The 18,965-nt window shown below is 53.8% G+C and overlaps 1 protein-coding gene across 3 annotated transcripts; it reads right to left on the bottom strand.

The window, feature by feature from the left end:
* Nucleotides 1-258: 258 nt before the first annotated feature.
* Nucleotides 259-18,073, bottom strand: LOC139829872 (uncharacterized). Of its 3 annotated transcripts, XM_071820346.1 has the most exons (5): nt 17,674-18,073; nt 8,669-9,100; nt 8,224-8,517; nt 903-1,066; nt 612-801 (listed from the first exon to the last, which is right to left on the bottom strand). In XM_071820346.1, the coding sequence occupies exons 1-5, from the start codon at nt 17,933-17,935 to the stop codon at nt 763-765; spliced, it is 1,191 nt and encodes a 396-aa protein (XP_071676447.1). In that variant the 5' UTR covers nt 17,936-18,073; the 3' UTR covers nt 612-762. The 3 variants fall into 3 exon arrangements, with proteins under 3 accessions (XP_071676445.1, XP_071676446.1, XP_071676447.1); XM_071820344.1 differs by having other exon boundaries at nt 259-1,066; XM_071820345.1 differs by lacking the exon at nt 17,674-18,073 and adding an exon at nt 9,781-10,158 and having other exon boundaries at nt 259-1,066.
* Nucleotides 18,074-18,965: the final 892 nt, after the last annotated feature.

The following is an 18,965-nucleotide window of genomic DNA, read 5'->3' as shown; positions in this document are numbered from 1 at the left end:
CTCGGCGGTGGGCTCGGTGAGGAAGAACAGAGGAAAAAAGCAAGGTAGAGGAGGGAAGCGGTGGCGCGCAGGGATGAGCGACATCAGGCGATTGGAAGGACTGGTACCTCACACCCGGAGTGCTCGATCAAATCCAGGCTCCTCTTTTTTGCCGTGCGTTCTTTTGTTTTTTCTTTCTGATGATGCGGCCAGCAAAGCTAGTTTATATGAATGTAAGCGGTAGGAAATTACCCAAAGCCAAATACACTGCAAAGAAAAGAAAAAAAGGGAACAGGGCAGAATGGGGATCAGAAACGCCAAGAGGCAATGTCGCTCAGTCCTAGCATAATGGCAGCTAGCAAACAAGTGCAGCTCTCCAGGTTTGTTTCGTAAGTGCATCCTAGTCTATAAGTCACACAATCTCAGTTTTGATCCATTCAATGAAATAGTGACTGGTCCAAAGATCAAATTGATCTTTTTTCAAGCCTCAAGCACAGTCTATTTTTCAGGCACTAGTGCAACCTTCACTTACCCTTCATCAACCTCTGAAGCACCAGCAGCAGCTTCTCCAAGTTGTCGCAGATTATTGACAAAGTCTGTGCTTGTGTGCCAGCATCTTGAAGCTTCACCCAAGCCACCAGGAGTTTATCGTACAGCTTGTACTCAGTGGAGGTCTTGTTGCACGTATCCACTAAACGAATCACACTGTGCCGAAGGAGAGCAAATGACACCAGGAGCTTCTCGCGAACAAGAGAACCAGCAAACACCGTCTTCTGTGGTAGGTTATACCTCAATATGGCCTTGTTGCATTGGAGCGCTAACCTGTGACATGCCATTGCTTTCTCGCATACAGCTGGTATGTCCTTGGATGCAAGGAAACAGATAAGAAACACCAACATGCATGTGTAGATTTCTATGGCTACCTTGGTTAACTCCTTCTGGAAACTCATCAGTCTTCTCCACAGCATCTTTTGTTTTAATTCTCTCGCCTTCTTATTCACTACTTTCCTTGCCTTGTCCACAGCCTTTGACCACATATTTGAAAGTTGTTGCAATTCAGAGGATGGCTTCGATTCAGTAGCACTTCCTGCACAATCAAACGGACACAACATTATTGACTAGTGGCCATTTCTAAATTCTCAAGTACAACATCAGAATCTTGGGATGAATATGCATCTATTTTTGCAAATTTTAATATCATCATTCCAAAAATTTCAAACCATATGGCTCTTTTACTGTGGGTTCGTTTCTGACCTATGGTACTCCCTCCTCCGTCCACAAAAGGATGTCTCAACTTGTCAAAATATGCATGTATCTAGATGTGTTCCAGTGTGTAGATATATACAAATTTAGACAAAGTTGAGACATCCTTCTGTAGATGGAGGGTGTAGCCTAAATACATGGTCCTTTCCAGGTTTTAACTTTCGATGAAAATGTAACTATCACCAAAAAAGGATGGTGGTTTCCGTGGAACTGGATTAAATATGCACCCGGCAGCAACTATGGTTGCTGTAAGAGCTGAAATAGGAGTGGGCATGTTCTATCCTACATTTTGCATTCAAATTATGTTGAACCATTGCTTGCTTACTCTTTTTATGTTGCATTCATGATATTTCAACTGAGGAGAGTTCAATTGAAAAGATGCCGCAGCCCGCCCAACCTGTAGCCCCGCCGCCAATGAGCCCTAACGGTAGGTCCTCTCCCCTCCCTTCGCCGGCGACATGTCCTCCCACGGCAGCAGCGACGACCACGACCGGTGGCTGTCCTCCGATGAAGGTTCCTTCATCCGCCGTTCGCGCAGCTACAGCGAGGTGGCCCGCACGCCGCCGCTGCCAAACGCACCCTCCCCGGCCCCGCAACCGGCGGCGCCTCAGCGCGCGCCCGCCTCCACCCGCCTCGGCCCCGGCTCGAGAGGTCCATCGCGCGATCGATGCGGCACCACGCGTCGTGGACGCGGAGGGTTGGGAGCGGCCGCGGCGCAAGCGGCGCCGACGGCCGGAGTGCGGCGCAGCGCACCGCAGCCCTTCGCCGGAGGCTGAAGCGGGCCTCTGCTTCCGCTGTCTGGAGTCGGGGCACGCCGTGCGCGACTTCATCAACGACCTCCGCTGCCGCCGCTGCCCCGGCAACGACTCAACGGGACTACGATCGCGCCCGCCTTTCCGCCCCGTAGTGCGCCCCTACCCCGCTAGCCCGTGCGCCACCGCCGCCGCTGCCACCACAGTCCGCTGAGCGTGCGTTGGTGTACGCAGCAGCGCCACCCCCACCACCGCCGTTGCACGCTGACCGCGCCTCGATAGCTACAACGGCACCCACACCTGCTCCCGCCAGTTCGCGTCATCATGCCATGCACCACCGAGATGGAGGAGGCTGCACCGTGCCATGGTTGCGACCATCACCGGGACAAGACCGGCGATGACCGCCGACAATGTTGCAAACCTGCTCTGCGTGACATTCGCCCTCCAAGCCAACGACTTCTCTATCCACCTCCACCACCCCGAGGACTTCCTCATCATGTTCGGGTCACAGCATGACCGGAATCAAATCTCCGGCAACCACTACCTTAGCAACTCAAGGTTCTCGCTCAACCTACGTCCCTTGTGCAAACTCGCCCAAGCTGGCTGTGACAGGTTAGATCAACGCATCGAGCTCGAGCTCTGCGGCATCCCTACACAAGCTTGGCACTTGACCACGATGGAGTTCCTACTGCATGGTAGCTGCTGGGTTGAAAGCCTTCATGTCGGCACTCGCTCTCGCATCGACATGGCCATGTTCCGCTTGACGGCGTGCACCCGGAATCCTGCCACCATTTGTCACCACGCCATCCTCAAGGTCGTGGAAATCATACCGACAAGCTCCATGACTCAAGCGCCCACGATCCGGACCCTCACCTACCCCATCTCCATCAGCATGGCCGGTGATGTAAACACTGTGCTGACCGCGCACCTTGCGGATGGTCCAGGCGGAGATAACAACGACGCCAGCAATGGCCATGACGGCCACGACAATGGGAGGGCTCCTGCTCGGCGCCGCGGCCGTGGCCGTAAGCGACGACTGCTAGACGACAACGCCTCGAGGGCCGCCGGGAAGGGCGAACGACATGGACGTGGACTCTCTTCCATGGGCAACCCAGCGACGAGGATGACGCGCCGATGGCGTGGCATGCGATGCGCAGTGGCCTGGCCCTCCACCGCCGCACACTGCTGCAGCCTCCGGCGTACGGACAATGCAGCCATGGCCAGGTCAAGGTAGGCCGCGCCGACCAGCTCGCCAGCGCAAAAGTGGCCACTGCTTTTGGCGCAGAAAAGATGCAGACCCTGCCAACACTACTGCTGCCCCTGATCCTGCAACGGCCAGTACACCTTTGGGCCCGTTGCAGCTGTGCCTGGGACAGATGGCACCACCTCAATGGTTGCCTCCCCGACCAACACTGCACCCTTGATGTCACCTACTGCAGATGGCGCCAATCCCGCTGCGCCCACGCCTGGCAGCGCGGCCCACCCGGATTGTAGACACCTGGAAGAAACGCCGACCGCCCCATCTTTCGATGGCATTGCGGATCCAGCACCCGAGGCTGATACACTGTGGGGCAACTCTTGTGCCTCAGGCCTCAGCTACGGACGGCTTGGACGCTTCCGTGGACCAGGCACCCTAGTCCACAAGCGAAGGACGGAAGAAACCGCCATGTAGCTAGTGCTTGAGCTAGCCTCGCCTGCTGCCACGTCATCGACCCTTGCTTCGCTTGTGGAAGTGACCCAGGCCCAAGCCTCCCCGGCCCATCTACTGGCTAACAGCCCAGAAGTTGAACCCAATGCTGCCACTAGATTAGATCCAGACCTGCACCAAGAGTGTGCAACGCCAAGCAAGTTCAAATCCCACCCGTGGTGATGCGCGATATTCCACGCCAGCGCACGCGTCCCCAACAGACACCGCCAACTTCCTGGACGCTTGGCGAATTCCTCACCGCCACCACCTGCAAGCTGGGTGCTACCCTGCCCACCCCTGGGAGTCGACCTCGTAGGCCCCTTGTCTTCTCTCCAAGAAGTGGCCGATCAGCTTCCAAGTGCACCACAGCAACCTCGGGCGCCACCCACGGCAAAGAGGCGTGCCCACATCCAAGTCCTGCTCACCCAGGGTTTGCTTGACCTCAACGAGAGGATCACGGAGGAAACGATGAGAGCCTACGACAAGGTGTTTGCGATGACAATCACACTAGCCATCGTGCGCGCCATCGTTGCCGAGATCCCCGTGGACCCTGCAGTGCCTCAACACGCGACGTCGATCCCGTTCCTCATGTTAGAGAACCCTAAGATTGTCATTTGAAACGTGCGTGAGCTGAATACGCCGGCTCGCCATCCGTGTGTTGCTCGCGACAACAAACGCCTCCATTGTATGCTTCCAAGAAACTAAGATCAACTTGTTTTGCTCGGGCTTGATCCTGGAAACGCTAGGGGCTGATTTCGACGACTTCGCCTACATTCCTGTGGATGGGACCCACGACGACATCCTCCTTGCGTTGTAGAGTAGGACGGTGTCCATTACCGATCCCATATTCACCACCAACACCCTCTCTGCCAAGGTCACCACTACCGGCACCACGCCCTGGTGGCTCACCGTGGCCTATGGGCCGCAGGAGGACGCTGACAAGATCCAGTTCCTTGGGGAGTTGCGTGACCTCCGTCCCCAATGCCCCGGCCCATGGATGTTGTGCGACGACTTCAATTTGATCTATCGAGACGAGGACAAGAACAACGACCGTTTGGACAGCCGCATGATGGGTAGATTCAGGCGTTGTGTCAACGACCTAGCGCCAAAGGAGGTATACCTCAATGGTCGCTGACATACCTGGACCAGCGCTGCTCGATCGTGTCCTATGTATTGTTGACTGGGAGGAGCTTGCCGGCGAGTGCAACCTGAGCTACCTGGCGTACATCGTCTCCGATCACAGCCACATTATGCTTGACTATTCACCTACGCCTCCGGTGCACCTTTGATTCCACTTTGAGGAATTCTGGTTACGGCCTCGACGGTTTTTAGGAAACAGTAGCAGAGGCATGGAGCTCAGTCTAGAGCGTCGACCCTTTTGAGCGGCTAATGTTGAGACTATAGGCAACTTCAAGGAAGCTAACTACTTGGGCTGCTAAGACGATTGGGTGTGTGCGCCACAAGCTGGCGATCTGCAAAGAGCTCATACTCCAGTTTGACAAGGCTAGGGAGGGCCGCACGCTAACGCAACACGAGCTGTGGCTGCACAAAGCTCTAAAGCTTTCCCACCTTGGCCTTGCATCCCTTGAGCGCACGATCGCACATCAACGAGCTCGAATCGCGAACCTAAAGGATGGTGATGCCAATACTGTGTTTGCGTTCTTCCACCAACAGTGCTCATTCGGCAGAAGAACATAATACACCACATTACGGTGGGCAACCAACCATGTGCTCGACCAAACAGCGGAGATGGTCGAGGCATCTTTCGCACACTTTGATGCCTTGCTTAGCACGGAGAATCTGCTGGATTGCACCCTCAACCTCGAGCAACTGATTACGCCGTTTGCTGACCTGACCAAGCTTGACGAGCCATTCTCCGAGGCTGAGATCTGGGCTGCGATCAAGCGTCTCCCCGCACGCAAAGCACCTGAACCTGACGGATTCACTGCCGAATTCCTCCGAACCTGCTGGCCCGTGGTGAAGCAAGACGTGCTCGCCGTCTTCCGCCAGCTGGATGATCTGCGTGGCCGAGGATTCCGCAAGCTCAACCGAGCCCTGCTAACCCTGCTACCTAAGTGCCCAGATGCTCAGACGTTTGGCGACTTCTGCCCCATTAGCCTGGTGCACCTTGTTGGCAAGGTCGTGGCAAAGGTTTTGTCGCTGCTCTTGGCGCCAAAGCTCAGCAGCCTCGTGAGCAAGAGCCAAAACGCATTAATCGGTGGCCGCAGCATGCACGACAATTTCGTGCTTGTCCAACAGTCCATGTGTCTACTGCACCATCTGTGCCCGCCGAGAGTCATGTTGAAACTCGATCTCGCCAAGGCTTTTGACACGCTATCCTAGGCGTTCCTCTCCGAGGTGCTCCGGCGATATGGATTTGGCGATAAATTCCTCGACTGGATTGCGATTCTGCTCTCATCTGCAAGCACACGCGTTCTGCTGAACGGCTGCCCTGGCCCGCCGATCTGGCACCACCGCGGGCTGCAGCAAGGGGACCCGCAGCTTTTCGTGCTGGCCGTGGACACCCTTGGGAGGCTGGTCACCCACGCCGCCACCGTCGGAATCTTGCAAGCGCTGCACCCGACCAAGGCAATCCCGATAGTTTCGCTCTACGCCGAAATGTTTTGCCATCCCACTGGAGCTGATACCAATGCCGGCAAGTCGATCTTTCGCTTGTTCGGCAGAGACTTCGGCCTACTAGTTAACTACGACAAAAGTTTGGCAACGCTGCTGAACTGTGAGCCAGACGCTGCCGCGGTGATAACTGGGACCTTGGGCAGCTAGCGGATCAGCCATTGACTTATCTTGGCATTCCACTGACTTCGCGGCGTCCTATCGGAGCACCGCTCCTGCCCCTAGTGGCCAAGACCGTCGCAAAACTTCCGACATGGAAGTCCAGGCTGATGGACAGGTCGGGGAGGCTTACGATCAAGGCTATTCTGGCTGCAATCCCCCTGCACCAAATCCTTATGCTGCAACCGCCGAAGTGCATCTTCAAGATGTTGGAGAAAATACAGCGCGGATTCCTCTGGGGAGGGCGTGCCAAGGCCAGCGGCGGACATTGCCACGGCAACTGGCGCACTATAAGCCAGCCAATCACGCACTGTACGGTTACGTTTGCGTTGGCTGTGGTTCAGTAGAACAGACCAAGACAGAGCTTGGAGCGGCTTGGATTTGCAATTCACCCAGCAGGAGCAATGCCTATTCTTCACCTCAACCTTTATGATCGCCGGCGATGGGCAGACCGGTAGGTTCTGGGAGGACCGTTGGACGCTCAGTCAGCCAGATCGCACGAGAGTTGTATGCCTGCATACCTAAGAGGCGCCGGAAGGCAACATCAATCGTCGACAGGCTGCAGGCGCATCGCTAGGCTCGCGATATTCATGGCGTCATCGGCATCCGCGAGCTCGGCCAATACCTACTGCTTTGGAGGAGGGTGGAGCAATCCACACCCACCAACCAACCAGACCAAATGGTTTGGCGCTGGAGCGCGAGCATGCCCCTTCTTGAGGCAGGTCTGGCACGACGTTGTGGCCTCACTTAGACTCACATGCAGACCACCTCGCTCAATGACTGGTGGATCGTGGCGAGGCAGGCAACACCAAAGCAAATGCGCAAAGGACTTGCCACTACAGCGCTGCTCATCCCCTTGCTGATCTGGAAACACCGCAACGCTTGCATCCTCGAGGAGAAAGGCCTACAGTCTAGCACCGCCAGTTCTGCCAGATCCAGCAGGGGATGAGGCTCAACCCGCGGATGCGCCCATGTATGAGCAGTTTAGGGTAGAGGCGACGATCTGGGCAAGAGCGGGTGCGGTTGGCCTTCAAGTCATGTATCTATAGTATGTAAGCCTCCTTGGAGGCACATATCTGTAACTAACTCTTCTATGCAGTGAAAAGAAACACAATGTCATTGTGTTTTCTCAAACAAAAAAAATATTTCAACTGCTGGAACATACAAATAGTTCCACACATCCTAACCTTTGATTACATCATGCTAACACATTAATCTAGATCTTTTAGAAAGAGCTATATATTACCACAGCGCTATCTAGAAATAAATCAATTCTTCACTACTTAACATTAAAGCTGTTTTCCAATAATTGTATATTCCTCCAAAACACGTAGTAAGCAGCTAGAAGAAGAATAATCATAGCGTAAAAATAACTTTCCAACTTTCTCAGCAACATGGACACAAACGTTGTGATTATATGAAACAACTTCATCTTAAGTTTGGAGATTTATATGAAACTGCTATATTTATATTTTGAGTGGAGTTTCGTTCGGTGTGTTAAAACATATAGCAGTAAGCAGCTAGAAGAAGAATAATCATAGCGTAAAAATAACTTTCCAACTTTCTCAGCAACATGGACACAAACGTTGTGATTATATGAAACAACTTCATCATACGTTTGGAAATTTATATGAAACTGCTATATTAATATTTAGAGTGGAGTTTTGTTCGGTGTGTTAAAACATATAGCAGTACTGCAAAATTATCAACATCAAACAGAAAGGGAAAAGGAAGGATGTGGGAAATTACCCTTAAGTGAAGGACGTTGTGGCGCCGCAGGAGGCTTCGTTGCTGCAGGAGGCTTCTTTTCTGCAGGAGGCTTCATCGCTGCAGGACGCTCCGTCGTTGCAGGAGGCTTCGTCGCTGCAGGACGCTCGGTCGCTGTAGGAGGCTCGGTCGCTGTAGGAGGCTTAATCGCTGCAGGAGGTTTCGTCGCTGCAGGAGGCTTCGTCGCTGCAGGAGGCTTCGTCGCTGCAGGAGGCTTCGTCGCTGTCGGAGGCTTCGTCGCTGCAGGAGGCTTCGTCGCTGCAGGAGGCTCCCTTGCTGCGAAATTATAGACATAAGACAGAATTTAGAAAGCATGTGCGTAAATACATTGATGCACAGATGCATTACCAAGATATCCTATTTTACATAGGTGGGCATATATACGTTGTCTTGAACGAAAGAGAAAAAGAGGGATGCTCGAGATTACCATCAACTGCGAGTGTTGAAGGGCACTTGGGTGCTGAACAAGGCTCAGATGTTGCTGACACCACACGAGAACAAATCTCAATAATGATCCAATCAATTTTAGCTTCCACTTTATTTTTCTCTAGCCAAGTCCTCGTCCACTCAATCAATTTAAGGTAGAGTTCTTGCAGCTTCTTCATCTCTGGCCTTGTCAACAGCTTCTTCACCTCTGGCCTTGTCAACATGATGTACTGCAGCTTCTTTATCTCTGGCCTTGTCAACAAGTATCTAATGCACTCGAGTAAAAGGCCAGCCATCCTCACCACCTCCCACCCCAGCTTCCTAGATAGTTTGATAACCAAGGAGCAAAAACACTGAGGGGTTTCAGGGGTTGGCGGAGGTTTCATCCCACAGCGAATTTCTCGTCTTGGTTTTCTGAAGTGCATTACAGTTCCTGCATAACCAGAGACAAGAAGCTGTTAGATTGCTAAATGCTAATGCAAATTCTTAAATTGAGTAAATTACTGGAACTAGTACTGTTTTCTTATCCTGGATATGCAGCGGCCAACAGACACACATGTGCAGAGATGTTGGGTCAAAACTGTACAACCTAGCTAGGCCAGCTGACAGTGAAATATTTTTGTTTGACTGAATAAGTTCTTCAGATCGACATAGTTAGTTTGCATGCTTAATTCAAGAAACCCGTGCACATCAGCACAACACATGCATAGGATAACGTGTTCAAAGATGCTTAGCATGTTGGATTAGGAATGAAGGAATCACATCACGATTTTACTAAGACTAGTTAATTCACATACATAAACTCACATCTGTATTGTACCTACAGGTCAAACAAGGCACTCTATATAGCATGTGCTGACTGCTCATATAATATTCTGTGATACAATCCTCAAGTGGTACAAACGAAGTCCTCATTAAATCTGTGATGCAATCTATCTCTACTTATCCTATGATGTTTTTAAGTTCTCTGCGGGTTTATACGAAGATCTCATGAAGCTAACTAGGGATTTTTGGTGGGGCGATGAAAATGAGAGAAGAAAAATGCACTGGATAAGTTGGGATAAGATAACAAGAAGGAAAGAGCAGAGAGGAATGGGCTTTCGGGATCTGCACCTTTTCAACCAGGCATTCCTCGCAAGACAAGCATGGCGTCTTGTTGCTTTCCTGGATAGTCTACGTGCAAGAGTACTAAAGGCTAGATATTGTCCTGCTGGTGAACTCACGGACACAGCCTTCGTAAAAAACCCGTCCCCTGGATGGCAAGGAATAATGTATGGTCTAGAACTTCTCAAGAAGGGCATCATTTGGCGTATTGGTAATGGAGAGAAAATACGGATATGGCAGGACAATTGGATTCCGCGGGGAGATATGAAGATCACAGACAATGTCGCAAATTCTAGGTTCAGGCGGGTCGCTAACTTGATTGACAAAGACAACACTCCTAGAAGGAAGATATAGTCAGGAAGATATTTAGACCTTATGATGCAAATGAAATACTCAACATCGGTCTACTAAACCATGAAGCTGAAGTTTTTTTTTCCGAGAAAACGCAAAGGACTCTTTGCATTTCATTTCATTGATTAGAGAGAAAGAAGTTGTTTACAAGCCTCCTAGGAGGTGGGTTACAGGTTTGGAACCAAAAAAGCCTAGTGAACATCCCAGGTTGTTGCCAACACCACACCGAGGCCGGTGGCGCCCCCTTGTGCCCGCAGCTTAGCTTCGTCCTTGATGTTGCTCATCAGGTCGGCGACAGAGGGCCATCCCCGTTCGAAAACGCAATCGTTTATGTGCTTCCATAACATCCATGGCACGAGCAGCGCAGCGGACCCCAGGCCCTTGCGAAGAGGCTTCGGAGCCGCATGCATTGCGCGGTCCAGCCAAGTGAAGATTGACTCGTCGCGTCCTCAGGTGATCAGCATGGAATGCGCAACCAGGCCAGGGCCTCATGCCATATCTGCTTGGTGAAGGGGCACTCAATGAGCAAATGGCGTATAGTCTCGGGCTCCTGGTCACACAGCAGGCATCGAGCGTGGTGCTGCAAGCCTCTACTCGCCAAATGATCCGCCATCCAACAGCGGTTTTGGAAAACAATCCAGTGGAAAAACTTGACCCAGGGGGCGCCCAAGCTTTCCAAATGCGCTTCCAGGCAGGGCATGTCATGGAGCCCTGGAATGTCGCAAGGTAAGCAGAGCGAGCTGAATAGTTGCCGCTGGCCGTCCACTTCCAGGTTAGCTGGTATGGGGCTCCGGTGAGCACGACGGTGTCGACCATGCACCATAGCGTTAGGTATTGACCAATCTCATGTAAGCCAATGACGCCGTGGATCTCGCGTGCACAATTGTGATTGAGCATGCCGTCCGCAACCGTTCTTGTCTTCCTTCTTCGCTTTGGGATGCACGCATATACAAGGGGCGCGATCTCGCTGATGGAACGGCCGCCGAGCCACCTATCTTCCCAGAACAGGGCAAAGAGCCCATTCCCAACCAGCATGGTGATGGAGGCGAAGAACAGGGAACGCTCGACTGCGGTGAACTGCAAGTCCAGACCATGCCAAGCGCGGCGGTTGTCAATGCGGCTTAGCCATAGCCAGCGCAAGCCAGCGCCACGCTTGTGCGCTCCATGTCGTGCACGCCGAGGCCTCCGAGGCTGATTGGCCTCGCCAAGCGCTGCCAATTGACATGGCAATGGCTGCCATTGGCCGCCGCGCGTCCCACCCAAAGAAACCCCCTTTGGATCTTGGTGATCAGCTTGACGGCAAATTACTAGCAACTGGTCGATGGGATGGCATCAAGTAACGATTTCACCATGACCAGGCGGCCAGCTCGGTCCATCAGCCCTGCTTTCCACGTGGGGAGCTTTCCAGCGACCCTGGGCTTCCTGATGGTGAGCGATATACCTAGGTATGTTAACGGCAAGTCGACTATCGGGCAGCCCACAGTGTTATGTGGCAGCTAGGGTTTGGGAGGGAGAGAGAGGGCTGCGAGGGCGCGAGAAGGCCGGCCGGGGGCCTTTTGCCCATGACCGGGCAAGAGTGAAGGGATTTCCTTCTTAATTCTTGCTTGATTAGATTGATACATCTCCTCTCCATATATATCTCCATATATAGAGAGGTTTACTTGACTCCCAAGCAAGGATAACTTGACCCCTAAGCAAACCATAAAACTAACGGGCCCAGGCCCATGACATACTCTAACACTACACCCCACCTGGACATGCAGCTCGTCCTCGAGCTGCAACCTAAACAAACCATGACTCGACGCAACACAACCCTAACACCTAAAAACGAGCCTTTTACATCTTGGCTTGTTTTATTACTCTCGACCTGAAATAGAGTGGGACGCTTTATTGTTGACCCCTGAAAATAAAGTGGACACCATCCGCCCATCGGACGTGCACCTGTATAGCCACCTGGATCCCATGGAAACCAGCGGGACAAAAGGAGCCCGGGCGACGGCCGGCGGCGGAATGCAGTGGTGCTACGCGGTGCGCTCCTATCGGTGACACCATGTCTTCTCCCCGCCAGATGACTGTCGATGGTGCAGACTTTGAGGTCGCTGCCCGCGGGAAAAACAGCATGTCCGCCGCCCGTGGGGGAAACCGCACGCCCAAGATCCCCGACCCCGACGCAGCGGACGAGATCGAGGTCCGTTGCGCAACGAAGCGCAACTTGGAGGAGCTACAGCTGCAGATCACGCATCTCCCGCACACGCCGACGCACTAGGAGGCCGCGCGGCGGCTGCGGCCTCGCCGGCGGCGACACGTGGCGGATAGCGATCCAAGCCGAAAGCGGTGACGGCGACGGAGGGAAACGGACCTGGTGGAAGGGCATCCCGGGCGGTGTCAATGTAGAGCCCAGGGCCAAGGTCGCTCCCAGAACGCCGAAACGCAGGGACGACGTCGGTGGCGGCAGCAGTCGCTTCAACGGTGTTGGTGGCGACGGCATGTCTTCTTGTTGCGTACCCCGCCCAACGGATGGGCGTCGGTGAGGACAAAGAATGCGGCAGCTTTGGTGGCGGTGGCAGCTGCTGCTGTTGCTATGGCAGCGGGGCCACGGCCGCAACGGGGCCCGCGAGGGGCTGGGACGGCCACGGCAACCAGGGCGGCGCGGCGCCGGCTAGCTGCGACGGCGAGGCCACGACCGCGACGGGGCCCATGAGGGGCTGGGACGGCCACGGCAACCAGGGCGGGGTGGTGGCGGCGACCGCGGCGGATGCCATGGCAGGAGCAACGGCCCAGTGGTGGCGGCTGGTGCCGCGGCCGGTGGCGGCCCGTAGGGGCCGACCAAGTAGAGGTGGATCTCCTGGACCGCGGTGGCGAGATCGCGGAGGGCTGCGGTGATCTCCGCCGGGGAGAGAACGACGGGGACGTCGGAGTGCAGCGGCGGCGGGTGGGAAGAACTCGGTGGAGGGCTGGACATGATCGAACCCAGGAAAGCTGATACCAAGTGTTATGTGGCAGCTAGGGTTTGGGAGGGAGAGAGAGGGCTGCGAGGGCGCGAGAAGGCCGGCCGGGGGCCTTTTGCCCACGGCCGGGCAAGAGGAAGCACCAGCTGTGCATGATCCATGTGGGTGCCGTCGTGGGGCGGCGAGTGGACGGTGCAAGTCTCCAAATTGTCCCCACGAGATGGCGTGGGCGAGACATGGTCCCGGCCCGACATCAGATCAGCGTTGGTCGCAGTGCCTATGGTCTCCATCGGATAATCACGAACCTCACTTTCCAAAAGCGAGTTGGTCGGAGAAAGGCCCTGATCCCCATTCTTCCTCCCATTGGTCGGTGCATCTTCGAGCTCTGTCGCCATCCTGACTTTCACTTTGCCGCTACAGGGTTGGACCGGTCGTGGCACCCGCTGGTTGGGCTGGAGTCTCTTCGCCCACTCTTACGGCGCCAGCTGTAGCCTCGGCTGCTGCTAGGACAGCTTTGGCCCTCCAAACTTTTGTCTTGCGTGCAGCCTTGGCTTTGCCTTTTTTGGCTCGACGACGCGGGCGCCTGGTACCACGACAGTCTAGCCAGGGTCCACCACTCTTTCTAGAGTTGGAAGCGCCGCCGTGCAGGTGTCATCGGAGTTCCAAGCACCGCTGATGGGGACGCCATCAGCGCGTGTAGTACACGGTGTAGTCCAGCCTGTGGAGTCGACGGCCATGCCGTCCACGCGCCCCTCCGGGCACCTCCGGTGCGCTGTTGTTTGCGTCCTCGACGACGGGAGCGGCCCTGCGCCCCGCCCTGCCCCGCGTTTCCAGCGGTGCCGCCGGCAGCGCCGTCTTGGCCGTCGTCACCATCAGTCCGGGGAGTGCGGCCTAAGTTCCTGGCCGTGTCACCGGTGTCAACCTCAATGGCGATAGGATAGGTGAGCATGCGCAGTTGGGGTGAGGGATGGCAGCAGCTCGACGATCTCTAGGACAGCACGGCGGCGAATCACGGTCGGGTCGCTGGTGCGTGCGTGGCGCGGAAGATAGCCATGTCTACGCGAGACTGCGTGTCGGGGTGAAGCCGCTCGATCCAACATTCTGACCCAAGGATGTGCTTAGCCGTGGATGCGTGGCAAGCCTTGGCGAATACCGCGGAGCTCATGCTCGACGCGTTGATCCAGCCAGCCCTGGCCAGCGTGGGCGAGCTTGCCCCAAGGGCGCAGGAGGAACAAGAAGCCAAAGGCGTTGACGAGGTGCTCTCCGGCGAGGCGGTCCATGGTCGTTGTCGCAGTGAAGAGGATGAGGAAGTCCTCGGGGTGGTGAATGTGGATGGTGAAGTCGATGGGGACGAGGTCAAACATGGCGTAGAGCGCGTGTTCCATGTCTCTTGCCAGCACGGTCGGCCTAGTGCCGGTGATCGTGGCCACCATGGCGCGGCGCAGCGCGAGCTCTGCCTCCTCCATCTCGATGGAGCGAGAGAGAAGGACACGCACCGACACGCTAGGGTCGGCCTGCGGTGGCATCGCCGCTTGAGGTTGCGCCGTGGCTTGGGGCGGCGCTGCTGCCTGTGGAGCAAGCGGTGGCTCCGACGGTGGTGGCTGCCGCGCCTGCAGGAAGCGGGGGCGCACGTGCTCGTTGCCCTGCCGGCTACGCGAGCTGTCGTTGTTGCTACGGCGATGCAGCCTCTGCTCGCGGTGGCATGTCTCCTTGTCGCCGAAGGATTGGCCCAGTAGGAGGCAGACCCGACAACGCACCTTGTTGGTGCAGTCCCGGACACGATGGCCAGGGTCTAGGCATCGAAAGCACAGCTCCGTGTTCGCCGGGAACTGCTAGGACGGCGATCGGGGCTTGACGTGTAGCGTGGTGAGGCGCGGCGTTGGTGGTTCCGGTTGGTGGTTCCTGCGGCGTGGGTGTTGAAAGCCGTCCGCGTCCACCACGGCGGCGCTGCCAGGGCGGTGGATCTCCGAACGCGGGCCAATCCGGGCTGAGGCCGGGACTCGCTCCCTCGCCGGCGACCTGCTCGCAGGCGGCCCTGTGGCTGGCTGCAGGGGCATGTGTAGCAGCGGGGGGCGCGGTGGCCACAACGTCACGGTAGGAGCGGCTGCTGGAGGAGGACTCGCCGGCGGATTCGAGCCAGCAAAGGCCATTGAGGCGCCGGAGGCGGAGGGGAGGGGCTTGTCTGAGGCCTACCGGCGATGGGTTCGTCGGCGGCGAGGCTGGTGGAGGCTAGGCTAGAGAGCGTGGGAGGGGGGGTGTCTCGTGGACGAATGGTATTTTTCCGTTCGTAGTGCTTACAATCTTGCCCTTGACCTACAGAATGGCACAGCCCCAAATTCCAGTAGAAATACAAATGGTGACAGAAGCCTCTAGAAAACAATTTGGAATACTCCATTCGCTACTTACAGAATTACTTAGCATCTGTGCAAGGAATATCGAAAGGGCAAGTATTTTTTGACAGGAAAGGTAAGGCTCCAGCTGACCAACATCAGGTTGTTCCTACACTACCACCAACGTCAGAAGCAAAACCAAATCAAGCTTGGAAGAAACCCGATCAAAGCTGGGTAAAGTGCAACTTGGATGCTAGCTTTGTGAAAGAGAGTAGAAGTGGAGCTTGCGGAGTAGTCATCCGGGACCATAACGGTCAGCTTCTATGCTCCGCTTGGGACTTCATCCCACATTGTCAGACTGCAGAAATAGGTGAAGCCCTTGCCTGCCTACATGGCCTTGAACTTGCGACAGCGAACTGTTCAGCTGATATTGTCATAGAATCAGATTGTGCGTGCGGCTGTTTGTGTGGCACTTTAGGAAGATGGCCTTGACAGGTCTGAAGTGGGTCAAATTGCGAAGGAGTACAAACTTAAGAAGCCACCTGACCGCCAGGTCCTGCTAAACAAAATCAGTAGAAAATGCAATGATGTTGCTCATGAGTTATGGAGTTGAGTGGCGGTATGTTACAAAGTGTGGTTCCATCCTGCGCGCTGGGACCGGCTTTGAAATATTGTAGCCCAAACATGTTAACTTAATCAATACATAACACCCTTTCAAGAAAAAGCATCTTCTGATGCTTTACTATCCTTATTGAGTACATTGACTAGGTGCCACTGTACAATTGCATACACCTGTCATTAATGTACTGCACCTTCCGCATTGTTTTATTTTCCTATTTCCAGTCTTAATAATTAAATGGCATTGATGTGCTCGCACTTGATTGTACTGTTACTTCTAAACAAGCAAAATTTACCCTCAGACGACCTAGCACAAACCATCGCTTCAACCCTCCAAACTCCCATCGCCTCCTTCCCACAGACATACCTCGGTCTTCCACTCCCCCCATACAAACTATCAATCTCAGCCTTTCAACCCCTCATAGACCGCGTAGACATCTACCTGGCCGGGTGGCGCGCAACCTTGCTCTCAAAAGGAGGCCGTCTCACTCTCCTCTCAGCCGTTCTCGACAGCTTGCCCACATACCTAATGTCCTCTCTCCTACTACCAATCCTCATCATCCAAAAAATTGACAAAAGACGAAGAACTTTTTTCTGGTCGGACGATGAAAACTGCAGTGGAGCACAATGCCTTGTTGCATGGGAACGTGTTTGCACCCCAAAAGAATGTGGTGGTCTAGGAGTTAAAAACTTGCATGCACAAAATATTTGCCTCTTACTGAAATTTTGCTACAGCTATTTGCATGCAGAACATAGCACATGGAGGAATTGGCTAATTCACCACTCACCTACTCATAATCTAGCCACTCCAAACCAAGCCTACCTCTCCAAAACGATTCATAGACACATGGATATGCTCTCACGGATTACTACATGCTCTGTACACAACGGCAAAACAACATTTTTCTGGCATGATACTTGGCTCATAGGGCAACCCCTAGCTCAGGCTTTCCCAGCTCTTTACACACACCATATATGTCAACAAGCCCGTGTATCAGAGGTGCTGCAAGTAGGGACCGAAGCAAACCTGCGACCTAGACTAACCCTAACTGCGACTGCTGAGCTCGCTTCTCTGTCTACCTTGTTGCAGGGCTTTCAGGTCACCGACGGCTCAGATGTGCGCACCATGAGCGACGGCGCCCCCTTCTCCTTGCGTGAAGCATATCGACAGCTACATAACAGGTCTCTCCTTTCAGCAAGACGATCTATGGACACTCAGCAGACACAACATGCTACATCCAGACATCTGCCGGTTCGCCATGACATCCATTATGTGGAGGATCTGGGATGTGCGGAACTCGCTCATCTTTAGACAGCAAATTATTCCCTATAATGTGATCATCGCCAGGATCATTGAGGACCTAGCCCTATGGTCTCACCGCATCCACAAAAGCGATCGGAAAGCACAACTGATGCTTTGGCGGAACCACCTATCATCTTGTATTGTATCATGTAACAGATTTTACCAAAAATGAAATGAAAATTCAGGTGGGGATCCTCTCCCCCGTTTCAAAAAATAAAAAAATCTACTGCAAATTTGACCGCTTCCAGCAACAGGGCACCGCTTGCATCTCCAAAAAAATAAATAGCGCAGCGCATAACCCGAAATCCGAATTACAGCAGGATTTAAAGAGGGTTTTTATGGGAGTGCATACCCGGAGCGGCGGGGAGGAAGGGACGGGAGGCCGTCACCCGTGACGTGATACGGTCCCCCTCACCGGCGGCGGGTAGGGCGCACCGCGCAGCAGCGAGGCGAGGAGCCGCGCTGGCGCGTAGGGTGTAGCTCGCAGCGGCGAGGCGGGGAGCCGCGCTGGCGCGGAGTGTGCAGCGCGCAGCCGCGAGGCGGGGAGTGGCGCCCGCCGCCATCGCGAGATCCCTCGCCGTCCCGCCTTGGATGGCGAGCCCGGAGATCGTCATGGCGATGACGACTCGGGCGCGCCGCTCCGCGTCTGGAACCTTCCAGAATGAAGCAGAGTTTGGATTTTCGGGGAAGAGAACGGCGTGGGGGTGGGGGGCGCCGTACAAGGAGGTTGCCTGGCGGCCGGCCCGTCGATGGGAATGTGCGGCCTGGGCCCCAAGTCTGATATGTCTCAGTGGGTTTGTTATGTCCCAGTGGAATATGTCTCGGTGGGTTTGACCGTGGGCCGGCCCAGTTTTCCATCGCTTAGTTCGTTCGTTCGTTCGTTCGTTCGTTTGTTGGCCCAATTTTATTTTATTCCATTTAGGTTTAATTCTTGTGTTCAAACGATTGTTGTGATTATTTGGCGCGTGTACTTGTGATATGTTTTAATTAGTCAAAAAATTCCTGGGTATATATGATTTTTCTATTCATGTTCGTCTATTGTTTTGTTCCTCATGTAGATGTGTTCCGGTCCTTGGACCTAAATTTGAGTTCTAGATGTACTCGTGTTTGTTCCATCGACCGTAAAAAATTTTGTTACTCGATCGATCGCTGAATTTTGATGGCATTTGTTCCATAGTTTGTCAGATTTTCTACAATTTGTTGGCCAGACGTATTCTGGAAAGGGAGGACATCTCCAGTCGCGTCCCCCAAAGGGCGCCGGATCAAGCGTTTGGGCGCCGGGGAGGCATAGCTCTACTCATAAGTTCACCTGGGGAGTACACTCTACCTCTCTCTCTGTTTTTAATTTGTTTTATTTTGTTTTGCTTAGTTTACTTTTGCCTAGTTTATTTATGCTTAGTTTATTTCTGTCTAGTATTAGTTTGCGTAGTTTACTTTTGCTTAGTTTATTTTTGTCTTGTTTTATTTGTCTCATATACCCAAAAATCCATAAAAATTTGAAAAACCAAAAAATTAAAAACTGCTGTTATGGGAGAACCTACAACCTACTTGGAGCTTATAGAATGTTATAATAATTATAGAGAATCAAGAACTGGTAAAATAATGAGTGCTATGATAGAAAAATTGAATACAATGGCTAGAATC

The sequence above is a fragment of the Lolium perenne genome, chromosome 5 (assembly GCF_019359855.2).
Source record: "Lolium perenne isolate Kyuss_39 chromosome 5, Kyuss_2.0, whole genome shotgun sequence".
In the NCBI taxonomy this organism is placed as follows: domain Eukaryota; kingdom Viridiplantae; phylum Streptophyta; class Magnoliopsida; order Poales; family Poaceae; genus Lolium; species Lolium perenne.
The sequence above is the reverse complement of the archived record's forward strand: the minus strand, read 5'-3'. Positions and strand labels throughout refer to the sequence as shown.

Excerpts from the sequence above, each read along its gene's own strand:
- LOC139829872 (XM_071820344.1), bottom strand. The coding sequence starts at position 17,935 with ATGACGATCTCCGGGCTCGCCATCCAAGGCGGGACGGCGAGGGATCTC. Across the intron at positions 9,101-17,673 it reads CTTCCTCCCCGCCGCTCCGG|GAACTGTAATGCACTTCAGA; the intron begins GTATGCACTCCC and ends CTGGTTATGCAG. Across the intron at positions 1,067-8,223 it reads ACAACGTCCTTCACTTAAGG|GAAGTGCTACTGAATCGAAG; the intron begins GTAATTTCCCAC and ends TTGATTGTGCAG.